This window comes from Lissotriton vulgaris, chromosome 1_2, assembly GCF_964263255.1.
Source record: "Lissotriton vulgaris chromosome 1_2, aLisVul1.2, whole genome shotgun sequence".
In the NCBI taxonomy this organism is placed as follows: domain Eukaryota; kingdom Metazoa; phylum Chordata; class Amphibia; order Caudata; family Salamandridae; genus Lissotriton; species Lissotriton vulgaris.
In genome coordinates, this window is record NC_141686.1 from 112,352,650 (window position 1) to 112,366,583 (window position 13,934).

General features: G+C 47.6%; 1 protein-coding gene across 1 annotated transcript in view; it reads left to right on the plus strand.

Annotated features, from left to right (window-relative positions):
• LOC147734651 (protein mono-ADP-ribosyltransferase PARP12-like) overlaps window positions 1-13,934 on the plus strand; it is a 320,390-nt gene that overhangs the window by 204,581 nt on the left and 101,875 nt on the right. The window contains exon 6 of the mRNA XM_086952947.1: window positions 2,317-2,485. Within this exon, the coding sequence (XP_086809073.1) occupies window positions 2,317-2,485 (169 nt within the window). The remainder of the gene's footprint in view (window positions 1-2,316; window positions 2,486-13,934) is intronic.

The window sequence follows — 13,934 nt, forward strand, 5'->3', positions numbered from 1 at the left end:
TGAGATGCGGTGGCATCTCATCATTGTCCTGGACCAAGGGTTCTGTGAGCTCTCGCAACTGTGAATGAAGCTGAAAAAGCCTCCCTACTAAACAGTTCAGAAATGAGGCTCTCGACAAATGTGTCCATGCGCCAAATGCTAATGGACTCTGCCACTCCAGCTATGCGAATATTGTTTAGACGGGAGCGTGCCTCCAAATCTTTGGTATTGGCATCCATCAGTTTTAGAAACTGTTCAGTCATCCCAAGGTGCTTGTTCAACCTGGTGCTGATGTCCTTGAAATCGGATCTGCGCTGTTCATTGGCATCCAGTCTCGCCTCATGTTTGTCCATACATTCATGCATGCCATTCAGTTGGATAGACAGAGCATCAAAGCCGGAGTCTATGGACTTAAAACCAGCCCTCAATTCAGCCATAATTGCAGCAGTTATCTCAAGTGTATGGACATCAGTTGTGGTCGTTATCAGGCCCCCCTCTGCCGAATACTCTACCCCATTGCGCTGGGGATTTTTAGTCGAGCCAAAAATGAGCTGCCCTGTTTAGGATCGTTACACCCGACTTTACAGTAGGAAGGCCACAAACAGGGGATCGGGGCTGCAGCGAGGTGCCTACGGATAACTCCACCCAAGAGGTCTTGAATCGGGTACACCCACTGGGACTCCACAGCAGAAGGACTCTGGAGCAAGGGCGGCCAGCAGTATGTTCATATATGCCCAGCAATGCTAGCAATGACAGGTGGCCGCATCCAACAAGGCAAAATGGGCTCAGCACTAGCGAGCGCCCCTGGCTGCTAAGTGGGCAGTGCCTTCGCTTGAAGAATACTTGACGATTCCAGGCAGAAAATCTCAATCATCTAGGGCATTGGCCCACTAGCACTAATCATCAGAGCATGTGGGCCCCATTGCAGAGAACGCCCCCACCAACTAGGCCTGGCGCAAAATGTGGCACCAGTTGCAGGTGCCTGATCAAAAAATTCCTCCCAACTCTGGCAATTCTGTATGCCCGCAAGCAGCAAAGTGTAGGGCCTCGCGCCAATATGAAATGAATATCAGGGCAGGGCCACTCACCACTCCTTGCATTCAACACACTGCAGGCCCAGCGCCCCACCTCTACATCCCCATCTCTCCCGGTACTGGTGGGCACCATAGGCGGCAGATAGGTGAGCTCCGAGAGTTTCAATGTAAATCAGGCCCAGCTGCCACGCCATCATGCTCGTCCTGGTCACCGCGGGGCCTCTGAGGGCCATGTCAGGCCGCAACTGTCAGCAGAGCCAGGCCCTCCTGGTGGGCAGATGAGTCCCCCGCAGCGGCGACAAGTCCGCCGTGGTCCGGACACCATCATACTCCAGCCGCTGCAGTGGTGGAGCGGAGATGTGCAGCGGTAGCCAAAAGCAATGCGGTAGGTGTCCGGGCCTTCATAGCACACCGGCCAGCTTGGTCCGCCTCGTGGCCACGCCCAGATGATGGTCATGTGTAGATGGCCGCAGGTTTTCTTTTTTTATTTCTTTTATTGCAGTGTTTGCTTTTAAGTGTAGAAAAATTAATTGGCTATTGCATAGCCAGACCCGTTGACTTTATCAATGCTTGCTTTTAACTGTCGTTAGCCAAGATCTTTTGATTTTACTAAAATGGCGCCTTTATGCTTACTTGTAGGAGGTGTCATCCACCCCTCTTCAGCCATTGGTCTGTTGTCGTTTTCATCCATACTACATGAGGCAGAAGGTCGGCTCACTTTATTTGCTAAATTCACTATGACTCTGGCAATCTTCTCTTTTCATCCACTAATTAAGGAGTTCCCTTCAGTGCCAGCAACCACTATAGCAATGTATGCTTTTTGGAGACCCCAAAAATATTTTTGCTTTTATCCTATATGTATTTTTTAAAACTTTTTTTGTGTTTATTGGCAGGGCCTAGCGACTCTCCTAACAAAGTTTTACAAAGAATGTGGCAAAAAAACAGTTTTAGCAAAGCCGAAAAAATTAAAACAACAAGGCCTATTCCCTTTTGTCAATGCTTGTTATTTATCCCTACCTTGATCCGTTCCCGCAGAAACAGGATACACCTTGTATGGAACATGTTCAAAGTGTATACTTTGAACATGATGTACTAGTTTGAGACCAATAACTGAAATAATATATGCAAATAAGAAAAGGGTGATGCATTTTGACTGCTGCAAACTTGTCTAAACCCAATGGGTAGCCTTTTAATTTAGGGCTTTGCAACTGAGAACCAGTCTATTGAGCCATCAATTACTTTTTAGTATTAGGACAAAACTAAGCAATGTCCAAATAAAGAACACTTTATTTTTTTTATTCAGTACAGGGATTCCTGGTCTGGACTTCAAACAAATGACCATCAGATCTTCGAAGGTCCGTCGACTGTCTACTGTGTCCTCTGCTGCCAAACCTCCACATTTCATATTCACCACAGAGTGGCTATGGTATTGGAAAGACGAACTTGGTGGTTGGAATGAATATGGCCAAATGGTAAGAGACTGGAGGTTTAGGGTGGAGGACGAGGTTTCAATATTGTTAATGTGACAAAATATAATAACGTACAAATGCTGGACAAAATTGAAAGGATACAAAGGATTGATCAATGGAGTCTGGGCTAAACGGAGACCAGGTGCAAATGGAACGTTTCCCATTCCTTTGAGGAATGTGGCGATTAAAAAAAAAACACATTGTTGGGGTAATCAGAGCTAAGTCTGTCTCAGAGATTGGAGGGATTGCCAACGTTATGATATAGGAGGGAATAGAATAACTTGGGCACTGAGTAGTGTGTATTCAGAGAGCTTTTGGTAGAAGTAGCTATAGTCCGGTTCACAAATCTTTGAGGCAGCTGTATAAATACCAAAAGGGGATGGGCACGAGGCCTGGCATGATTTTTAGGGCTCGCCTAGGTAACGCTTGTGCCGTCTCTTCGATGCATGCTATATTCAGGAAATAGGCTTGAAGCTCCTCTTACTTTCCAGTAATCTTTTTAATTGGCTCCTGTCACTGTCCTTTGTAAATTGTGGCTTTTCATTGGTCAATAGGCTTTATTGCCCCTTCTTAGTACCGCCTATTTTATTCTTGTAACCTCCCATGATGACAGCCCCTGTTACATGGTTACTCAGTAGGTTTTAATTTTTAATTACAGCCTCTGAGCTCTATTTTCTTAAATGGTTTTGTCCTGCCTCCTGTTGCATGCAAGACTCTCTCCCGCAATGCTTGTTTATATGTAGGGAGCACAGCAAGCCTCTGCAGGAATAATGGCTGGTGCCGCGCCTTTCTTATGTTATTGGCGGGGCCGAACGCTGCAGCGTTCATTTCTTTGCATGTTTATCTTTTATTTATTTATTTTTTTACAATGGTGGAACAGTTTTCCTTGTGTCCTGCAAGGCTAGTCAAGCCTTGCCCAAGACTTATGTGGGAGGACATTCTGACATCATACTTATGCAATAAATGGGTGAGACCACATGTTAGAGCTGCGTGTCTAAAATGCCACTGAAACCTGTTGCATGACCTCGTAGCTTTTTGAGGGCAGGACGCAACAAAACAGCAGAGAGCGTAGCCCTGCTGTGCCAATCGACAGAACAGTTATGTCTGTGAAGATGGAACACATTGTGACAAAGTGCCCTCTTTCTGCATGGTATGCATCCACTTTTTTGCTGAATTGCTGATGTTCTTTAACTGAGTATGCCCTGAGCTTGTACTAATCAGGTACCCAGGGCCTATGTTCCTTCCCTAAAATTGCATTGAAGCCTAAACCCAATTGGCATCCTTGGCCACAGGTGGGCCCCTGGTAAATGGTACCACAGGTAACCAGGGTACTGTGACCAGGGAAGGCCCCTAAGGGCTGCAGCACATATTGTTCCACCCTTAGAGGCCCTGCATCTTTTCACCCACACACTGCCTTTGCAGGCTGCGTGTCTTGGTGCAGAAAAAAAGTGAAGAGTCGACATGGCACACATCCCTGTGTGCCATGCCTACAACCCACTGCCCTGGCCTAGATCAGCCAACCCTCCAGCTGGGTGTACTATGCCAGTGGTGAGGGTACAGGTGCAGGAGCCCTGTACCCCTACAGTTAAGTCCATTCTTAGACATTGTAAATGCAGTGCTGCCATTAAGAGTACATGGTGCTGGGAGTTTGTCATTACGAACTCCACAGCACCATAATGGCTACATTGAAAACTGAGAAGTTTGGTATCAAACTGTTCGAGGCATATGGGCTGCAGATGGTACATTCTGAATAGATCGCCATCTGGTGTTGGGCTCGGATGATTGCACTTGTTTTTCTCTTGGAGAAGTCTTTTGTAGACTGGTGACTCCTCCTTTGGGTGCTAGTGCGCATGGGCATCGGCTCCATCCTTAGATTGTTTTTTTCCGCCATCGGGTTCGGATGAGGATTGAAGCGCTCCAGATCGACTTCGAGAAGAAGTGATATTTCGACGCGTATTCCCTTTCCAATCCGTCGGTATTGTTATCGAATGCGATTTCATTTCCATTCCGACGCGTTTCGACTCCAACAATAAACATTTTCTTCTACGTCGACGAGACCGGGATGCCTTTCTCGTCGTAGTCCAGCCCGGAGTCCATGGAAAGGACTCCATTTAAGAGATGTCCAACGTGTGGTGCTAAGTTCCCACGCAAGTCAGTTGGTGTTGTCCTCTTGTTAGCAGCCGCACAGCAGGTCTTCTTCTTCATGGTCTTCTTTCTTGTTTATGCCCACAAGATTGCCCATAACAAAGGTCCCACCTATCTAAGAAATCTTCTCACTATCCACCGCCCGACCAGAGACCTTAGATCCTCAGGAATTACACAATTCAAACTCCCCCGTGTCCACAGAGCGAAAATAGGCGGCCGCTCTTTTCGCTACCTTGGAGTAAAACACTCACTATCCACCGCCCGACCAGAGACCTTAGATCCTCAGGAATTACACAATTCAAACTCCCCCGTGTCCTCAGAGCGAAAATAGGCGGCCGCTCTTTTCGCTACCTTGGAGTAAAACACTGGAATGCCCTACCAGTTCATTTAAGAATGGAACCCTCAGAGACTCTTTTTAGAGCCAAACTAAAAACTCACCTTTTCCGCCAATAATCCTGTCGGATCTCTGACCACTCCTTCTCCTTCCTTTGTGAGTTTTGTTGGCAGTCAGCGCGGGGATACACAGTTGTGCAGCCATGCGCTTTACAAATGTTCTATTATTATTATTATTATTATTATTGTTTAGAAATCTGGATCTGAGGAAGGAAGTTTCAGGGTGTCCCTAAATACTAAATTTAGGGGCGTTACAGGTAGGGTGAGGGCAGGGACCAATAGGTCCCTGTCCTGCAGTGGGTACACCCCCTAACCTGCTCCTCTCCTGTGGGAGGGGGACAGGAGCCTATCTAAAATTGATCAGCGCTCCCCATCTTCAAGATGGCGGGAGCCCGGAGTCGTGCTTCACCTCGCCTCTCCCACCTGAGGGGTGGAGTTGGCACAGGCTGGCACACCCCCTTTCCTGAACTAGGGTTTCCCGCCAGTCTTCCCGCCAGATTGGGGGTCAGAACTGGTGGGGGCCAGTTGCTGAGTACCGCAAGTGGCCTGGAGAAGCTCACAAAGGCGACATGCCTTTGATGCTTCCCCTGCCCATCCTAGGGGAGGAGACCTAGCACCTCATCCAGGATGTGCATTGTTGCAGGCCCAGGAGAGCAGGGGCTCTCCACCCAGGTGTCCAGCAGCATGTCTGCTGTGTGGCAGCCTAGGCAGCCTCTCCGACAAGACGTGAATTGTAGGTTAGGGTTCAGGGGGCATCTCTTAGATGCTCTCTGTAGTGCATTTTACATTGAATCCCACACTGGCATCGGTGTGGGTTTAATGTGCTGAGAAGTTTGGTATCAAACTTGTCGGTCTTCAGTGTAGCCATTATGGTGCTGTGGAGTTCGTAATGACAACCTTACAGCACCATGTACTCTTAATGGCAGCACTGCACTTACAGTGCCCAGGAATGGCCCTGGGTACTGTAGGGTCACAGGGCTCATTCACCTGTGCCCACACCACTGGCAAAGGGTTCCCAGCTAGAGGGGTGACTGATGTATGCCAGGGCAGTGGGTTTGTGGGCATGGCACACAGGGATGTGCGCCATGTTGACTCTTTGTTTAGTTCTGCACCAGGACACTCATGGTGTCTGTCTTCAAAGGCAGTGTGTGTGTCACGGTACAGGGCCTCTAAGGGTGGCACAATAAGTGCTGCAGCCCTTAGGGGTCTTCTCAGGTCACAATGCCCTGGGTACCTATGGTACCATTTACCAGGGGCTTACATGTGGCCAGAGATGCCAATTGGGTTTTAGCTTCAATACCGTTTTAGGGAAGGAACACAGGCTCCTGATTTGCAGGAGCCCTGGGCACACTCAGTCAAAGCACATTAGCAATTCAGCAAAAAGTGGGGGCATACCATGCAAGAAAGATGGCACTTTCTCACAACCCCCAAACCACAAAGAGGACAAGAAGGGGAAAATGGAGGAATACAACCAAAGAGGGCTCCAGGAGTACAGACCCGGGCCAAGACCAAGGACCAAAAACGCTAGGAATAGTGTATTCTCATGCTGGAAGTGCAACTGCCAATAATTTGTCTGCTTGTAACCTATCAATTGTGAATTTACCGAACCATGTCCTTACGAAAAATGTAATAAATGTGATAATTGAAGGTTTGGATTTCTGTCTATCGCATCACTGTAACATGACAAATACACATCGATCTGTTTAGGATTTTGAGACAACTTAAGCTTAAAAAATTATTTTTGGAAACAAAAACCATTCACTCTCGACAGTGAACATAACTTTCAGCAGATACAAGATGTAGGACATACCGAACATTTAGACATTGCTTTCTCTTGGTAGCACAAGCACTGGTGATCTAGACAAACAACAACTGTTGGAGGACCTACACATATGCAAAGATTTAACTTTAGAAACTGGGTGTAGACCTAAATCTTTACTTGCGCCCAATTTATTGGTGAATAATGTGATTGACACATTTAGCAAACTGGTGACAAAGGATTTTTATGAGCTAGGAAATAGGGTCAGTGAAAGAAAACTTCACATAACTAAAAAAGAAATACAAGCCTTGAATGATCTTAGTAATAACAAGTCCTTGGTCCTAAAGAAAGCCGACAAGGGCATAAATATAGTTGTTATCAATAGACAAGACTACGTGAATGAGATTAATCGCAATTTAGTGGATAACGTAGCATATACTAAACTAAAGGACAATCCCATGAACACAATCACCACACGGCTGAGAGGTTAGAGTTTTGCCTAATTACCCATTTAGAGTACAAATACATACTTGATCCAAATCTACAGCACCATGTAAAATCCATAAAGATAAGATAACACCTCCTGCTAGGCCGATTATATCAGGAATTGGATCACCGACTGAAAATTTATCCATGTTTATAGATGGATTTTTGCAGCCCTTTGTGAAGAATTTTCCTTCTTATCAACAGGACACCAACGATTTTCTGAACAAACTGGAGAATGTACAATGGCCATCAAAAATGACATGAGTAACACTAGATCTCACTTCATTATATACATGCATTCCTAAAAATAGGGAATGGGAGGCAGTGTGATATTTACGGTCCAAGAGATCAGCCTTACATATGGTACATACTGATATGTTTATTGACATGATTGATTTGACACTGGAAAACAATGTTATTTTCCATGAGGGACAATGGTTCCGACATGCTCGGAGAGTAACGATGGGCTCATGCTTCTCACCTTCATATGCAATCCTGTACATGTTTTTTTTTTTTTTTTGCTGAGACACATACGGCATAAGGGTCCCCCACATTTAACCAAAACTATTTTCTTTTGGGAAGATACATCGATCTGCTAATCGCCACAAGATCAAAATCATTGATTGGGTTATGTACCGAACTCAACGTAAACGATTTCAATATGCACATGACATCTGAGTTCAACAAAAATACAATTTATTTTTGAGACATTGAAATGTACGCTAGAGACAATAAGGTACAATCTAAAATCTGTTGTAAGCCAACGGCATGTAACATATTGCTAAATGCTGCCAGTGCCCACCCACCCATTCAATTGACATCAAAACGCTATGCAGAGATGTCAAGGATAAAAAGAAACTGCAGTAAATCTGAATCATGTGAAATTACATTAGCTCATCTGGTTAACAGGTTCCTACAAAGAGGCTATTCTAAGCATGTCGTAACAGGTGTCAGGAACAAAATGACGAAAGTGTCTCGAGCATCTCTGATAAACTTGAAAAACAAACTAAACAAACATTTACAATGCAATGGTCTCGTCTTTGTTAAAGTTAGAGCTATTGGCATTGCAAATGTCATTTTTTTCATTTATTGTTTTTTTTTAAACCGATAAATATGTGGTATTGCCATTTACAATGGCAATAGGTAAGCATTAGAGAGTAGTAGAGAGTAATAGCTTAATCTCTCGCAAATGCGAGATCGATTGCATTTGCACCCACACACACACTGCTACACACACACACAAACACACATTACCCTACACACACACAGAGCCCCCCACACACACAGAGCCCCACACACACACGGAGCCCCCCACACACACACAGAGCCCCACACACACACGGAGCCCCTCACACACACGGAGCCCCTCACACACACGGAGCCCCTCACACACACGGAGCCCCTCACACACACGGAGCCCCACACACACACGGAGCCCCACACACACACACACAGAGCCCCACACACACACATAGCCACACACATTAAACAAGCACTGGCGTTGCCAATAGGTCTCGCAGTAGGAAAGTTGGAGCTATTGGATTTGTAAATGACAAAGCCCTTTATGTTTTTAAAATGAAAACAAAAATAGAAGGCATTGTTATTTGCAATTGTAATGTCTCCAAAGTTCCTACTGCGAGACCTATTGTGCACTGCACAGTGTGGGTGAAAGTGGCACTGCGTGGGTGTGAGTGACTTTGAGTGAGTGGCGTTGCGTGAGTGAGTGGCGTTGCGTGGGTGAGTGGCGTTGCGTGGGTGTGAGTGGCGTTGCGTGGGTGTGAGTGGCGTTGCGTGGGTGTGAGTGGGGTTGCGTGGGTGTGAGTGGCGCTCCGTGGGGGTGAGTGGCGCTGCGTGGGGTGAGTGGCGCTGTGTGGGGGTGAGTGGCGCTGCGTGGGGGTGAGTGGCGCTGCGTGGGGGTGAGTGGCGCTGCGTGGGGGTGAGTGGCGCTGCGTGGGTGAGTGGCGCTGCGTGGGTGAGTGGAGCTGCGTGGGTGAGTGGCGCTGCGTGGGTGAGTGGCGTTGCGTGGGTGAGTGGCGTTGCGTGGGTGAGTGGCGTTGCGTGGGTGAGTGGCGTTGCATGTGTGAGTGGCGTTGCATGTGTGAGTGGCGTTGCGTGGATGAGTGGGGTTGCGTGGATGAGTGGGGTTGCGTGGATGAGTGGGGTTGCGTGGATGAGTGGGGTTGCGTGGATGAGTGGGGTTGCGTGGATGAGTGGGGTTGCGTACATGAGTGGGGTTGCGTGGAGGAGTTGCGTTGCGTGGGTGAGTGTGGTGTTGCATGGGTGATAGTGGGCTTGCATGGGTGTGAGTGGCGTTGCGTGTCTGTAAGTGTTGCTGTGTGGGTGAAAGTGGCACAGAGCCTTTGATGTGGCGTGGCGCAGGAGAAATGGTGCTGCTGCTAATGAAATATAACAAGCCAGACCTCTTGGCTGTACCAAGGCTTGTTACACGTTGGATACATCTAGCTTTGCAGTATAGAAATCTGGACTCCACAGTGAAGGCTTCTCGACAGGACACATGGAAATGTGGGCCCTCGGAGAGCTGGATTTTCCCAGCCCTCGTTATTTTCTGTTATTTTCTGATGCGCCAGCGCTGACACTTCCGGGACATTTTCACACTTTCGGGGGAGCTGAAAATAACAAATGATATGGTTTTCTTCATTTTCGAAAGTGGGTTGTGAACGCTGCTGTGTACGCCACGTCTGATTTCAGAGCGATTATTCTATTGAGTGGGTGAGTGTAAATGAACATCACTGGGTAAAACGCATCCCCCGGCAGGGCCCATCGATTTGCCATTGTGTGTTTTACTGTTTGTTTATGGTGGTGGCGTAGGTACACAAACGAGGGCTCCAGAGGGGATTTGTGTGCTTTTCTCAACATAACCTTAACCAAACACTGGAACACAGGTGTGAAACACTGTAATGAAGATGAAGGCGCTGCCCTTGTCTTCCGACAAAAAAGCACAAACTGGGCGCGCGAAAATACAATTATATCCTTTGATTATAGCGCATTGATAGCGCTCCTGCACAGTCTGGCACCTTTCAAATGTTCTATAAATAGGTGTTAGTCCAAGTAGCAATCACTCCAGAACAGCAAAAAATCGGATTATTAGAATCATTACAATATGAAAAACACAATGAACTCCACGTGTATTGGCAAACTCAATAGGTGTAGGTCTAGGTTTAATGTGCAAAAGTATGCAAACAGCATGTGCACATGCTCGTGTCTGTGCTTAGCAAATACTGACCTATCGGCTTTGCAATTACTTGTTTGAGTGTCTGGGAAGGTAAATTGTAAATCTGGATTAACACATTAAAATTAAAGCCTGCTGTAGTGCAAATAGAAATCAAACAAGCAATACAATAAGCCGACTGCTATGGAAGTGGTAAAGTCTGATAGGGGAGGGCAAGCTCCTGGTAACAAGACAGAGGCAAGGAGTGTGGCAAATGGCCGGATGGGGGCGGGAGATCCTGGTTGGGGGGCGGGAATGCGAGGGGAGGAGAATGGAAGGGGAGGCAAGACAGAGGCAAGGAGTGTGGCAAATGGGCGGAGGGAAGCCGGATGGGGGCAGGAGAGCCTGGTGGGGTGATGATTTTGTGTGGTGATGATCTATCTTGTCCTAACGGCTAGTGGTTCTATATAGGCGAGAGGGACAGCTATAGTAAGTTATTTAGAGGGCGAGGTGTAGCGAGGTTGACCCCGCTTCGGAATGACGGCTAGTTATCTTTTATTGTATGCGTCCGCAGCTCTAGTGTGGCAGGCAGATGCGCGGAGGGAAGCCGGATGGGGGTGGGAGAGCCTGGGGCGGGAATGCGAGCGAGGGGAGGTGGATTAGGAGGGAATCCGGATGGGGGCGGGAGAGCCTGGTGGGGGGGCGTGAATGCGCGAGGGGAGGCTGGCGGATTAGGAGGGAAGCCTGATGGTGTGGGAGAGTCTGGTGGGGGGCGTGCCTATGGGAGGGTGATTGAGAAATGCTGCCGATGCGCGTGAGGGCGAGGTGTAGCGAGGTTGACCCTGGTTCGGAATGACGGCTAGTTATCTTTTATTGTATGCGTCCGCAGCTCTAGTGTGGCAGGCAGATGCGCGGAGGGAAGCCGGATGGGGCGGGAGAGCCTGGGGCGGGAATGCGAGCGTGGGGAGGCGGGTTAGGAGGGAAGCCGGATGGGGGCGGGAGAGCCTGGTGGGGGGGCGTGCCTGTGGGAGGGTGATTGAGAAATGTTGCCGATGCGCGTGCATGTTTAATCACGTGGTTCACGTGAACTGAATGAAAACCGCGGGGCTGAAAGCCCTTTGGTTTCACGATGTTTTCGCCACTTGAATTCTCGCTCCGCTCAATGCGCTTGCGCACATCGATAGGTCGCGAGACCTAAAAAGCTCAAATCATGAGAAAATGGGTAATATCATTTGCATAGAGCCGTACACAGCCAATCAAAGCAGTGCCCATTCACGAAATCCTTAATACTTTTTATAATTTATATTATTTTTCGGATCCCTTTAATCAAATAGTACATTACTCATTTCTGTAATACCTCAGTGCTTCTTCCCATTAACTGTTTCAATCAGAATACCCTAGATTTCTGTACGAACGCGAGGCGCTGACATTGCACTGCGGATACTGTTAACAAACAAAACTATGTTACTGCTCAGTGGTTGGGCATCAGTAACCTAGAAGCGGCAGATATGAATCACCACTCTGAATGATTCCACATTTCAACTAGTCTATACGTATAAGATGAATACCTTCGAGATGGATAATAACACGCATTTTACGAACGCCAAACCAGTTTGAGGTGTACGCCGAAATAGGGTCAATGCTTTGCTATTAATATTCAACAGCGAGCACAATTAATTTTCATTGTCTTTAACACCAGTATCTGCATTTCAAGTAGTATTAAGAAAAATGCGTATCAAATTTGCAACGTAAAAAGAAACATGCATTTATAATAATCTGTTCAAGCAAACAGTAGCGAAAGCAAATATTTTGTGTGGTACACGGTAAAAAAAAAATGGTACGGGAATTTGTAGTAAACAGTTCCTTCAAATAAGAGCCCCATCCACATTTCCTCAATATGTTTTACAAAGCAGGATCTGATGATCTGATCATGTGATCACACCACCAGGCATTGATCACAGCGGCTAACATGGTAATGTAGGGGGATCGCTGGTTGCACGTGTTAGGTAGGGATTGTCTCGTAGGAGGGGGGCTTTCCAGACGAACGCAAAACACCAAATTCTATTATTTATGGATCCCAAATGAGTAAGGGCCCCAGTCCCGGTTTGTTTCATTTCTGCGTTCACAGGGCATCGCAAAGCGAATCGTCCACGAATGCAATCCACAGATGCAGAGCCTTGGACGTCCGCCAGCCCCTGCCCCCTGCTCATGTGAAGTGTTCCTGAAAAAAGCCGCACGAGGTCTGTTTACAAGAAACTGCTGAGCAGGCTGTGATCTAGGAGGGTATGACCCCCCAACAAATGACAGCCAACCAGCCTGCACCTCACACTTGTGCAGCCTGTCACTCAAATGGAAAAACACAACAATCGTATACAACTGCCAAACACATGCTCGTGGTATTTGTCAAATATATCGGATAGGCATGCCATAAATGCATGCATGTTGATTATATTGTATTATAAAATACACAGAGACCAGTGTTTTTGAAAGAGGCAAGTTTGGAGTTAATACGAATCGTGTGATTTGCAGACATTGGCAGCTGCAGCAAAGATGAAGAACTTTTGCGGCTGGGTGAAGTGTCCTGGATCCCGCATGGAAACATTGTGTGCTCAGCACTTGGCATGCTGTGCATCAGCCTGGCACAGTGACATCGCCATCCCTGGCATACTGAGCTAGGCAAGGATATTAATAATGGCTGCTGTGGCGGTGGTGCCGGGGTTTGCATGCGAGAGGTTTGGGGGGTGCACAATTTATGGGACGAGCAAGTCAGTGCAACTAAGGCACTTCAGCACAATCCAAGGCCTACCTATGTATTTCCGAGCCTGCTACCCGTCTGCACTTCGTCATGGGCAGTAGGCTTTATTTGTCAATACCATCCATCAGGCACAGCTTAACACACTTCTGCGTTGGCATTGCGAATAAATACATGCAGAAGACTAAAACCGTAGTGGAGTACAACTGTTTCCACTACTATGAAATATGTAAAAAATGGTTGATGTTACTTTTGTCCAGTGCTGATATCTGGGTTGGAAAATGCACAAAGTGCAATATAGAGAGGAAAAGGGGTTAAGTTCCCAAAGAGAAGGCGCACATGCCCCCTCGTGCGCAATGCATTCCAGTGGACTTTCACAGGCCCCCCTGCATGCTTGTGCAATGCTTTCTGAAGGGGGGTTAACCAAACGCGTTTGGTGATGCAGTGGGGCAGCCCCGCGCCCCACGAAGCGCCATAGAGCCCCCGTCCTGCAGTGCTAGTTGCAGAGGGTGTCAAACTCACCGCCCTGGTTGCGGCCTCGGCTCGGGGAAGAAGGTGAGGTCGGAGCCGGAATCCTGACAGACTCGGAATCCTGACAGACTCGGACTTCCTCAGCGAAGAGATGGGTCACCCGTACTGAGCCCAGAGAGCTCCGCAGTCTCATGGTTGCCACGGGCCCGGACTCAAGCGGAATGAGTGGGACATTGATAGTCACTCAGGCGAGAGCCACGGAACCCTGCCCTCTGCC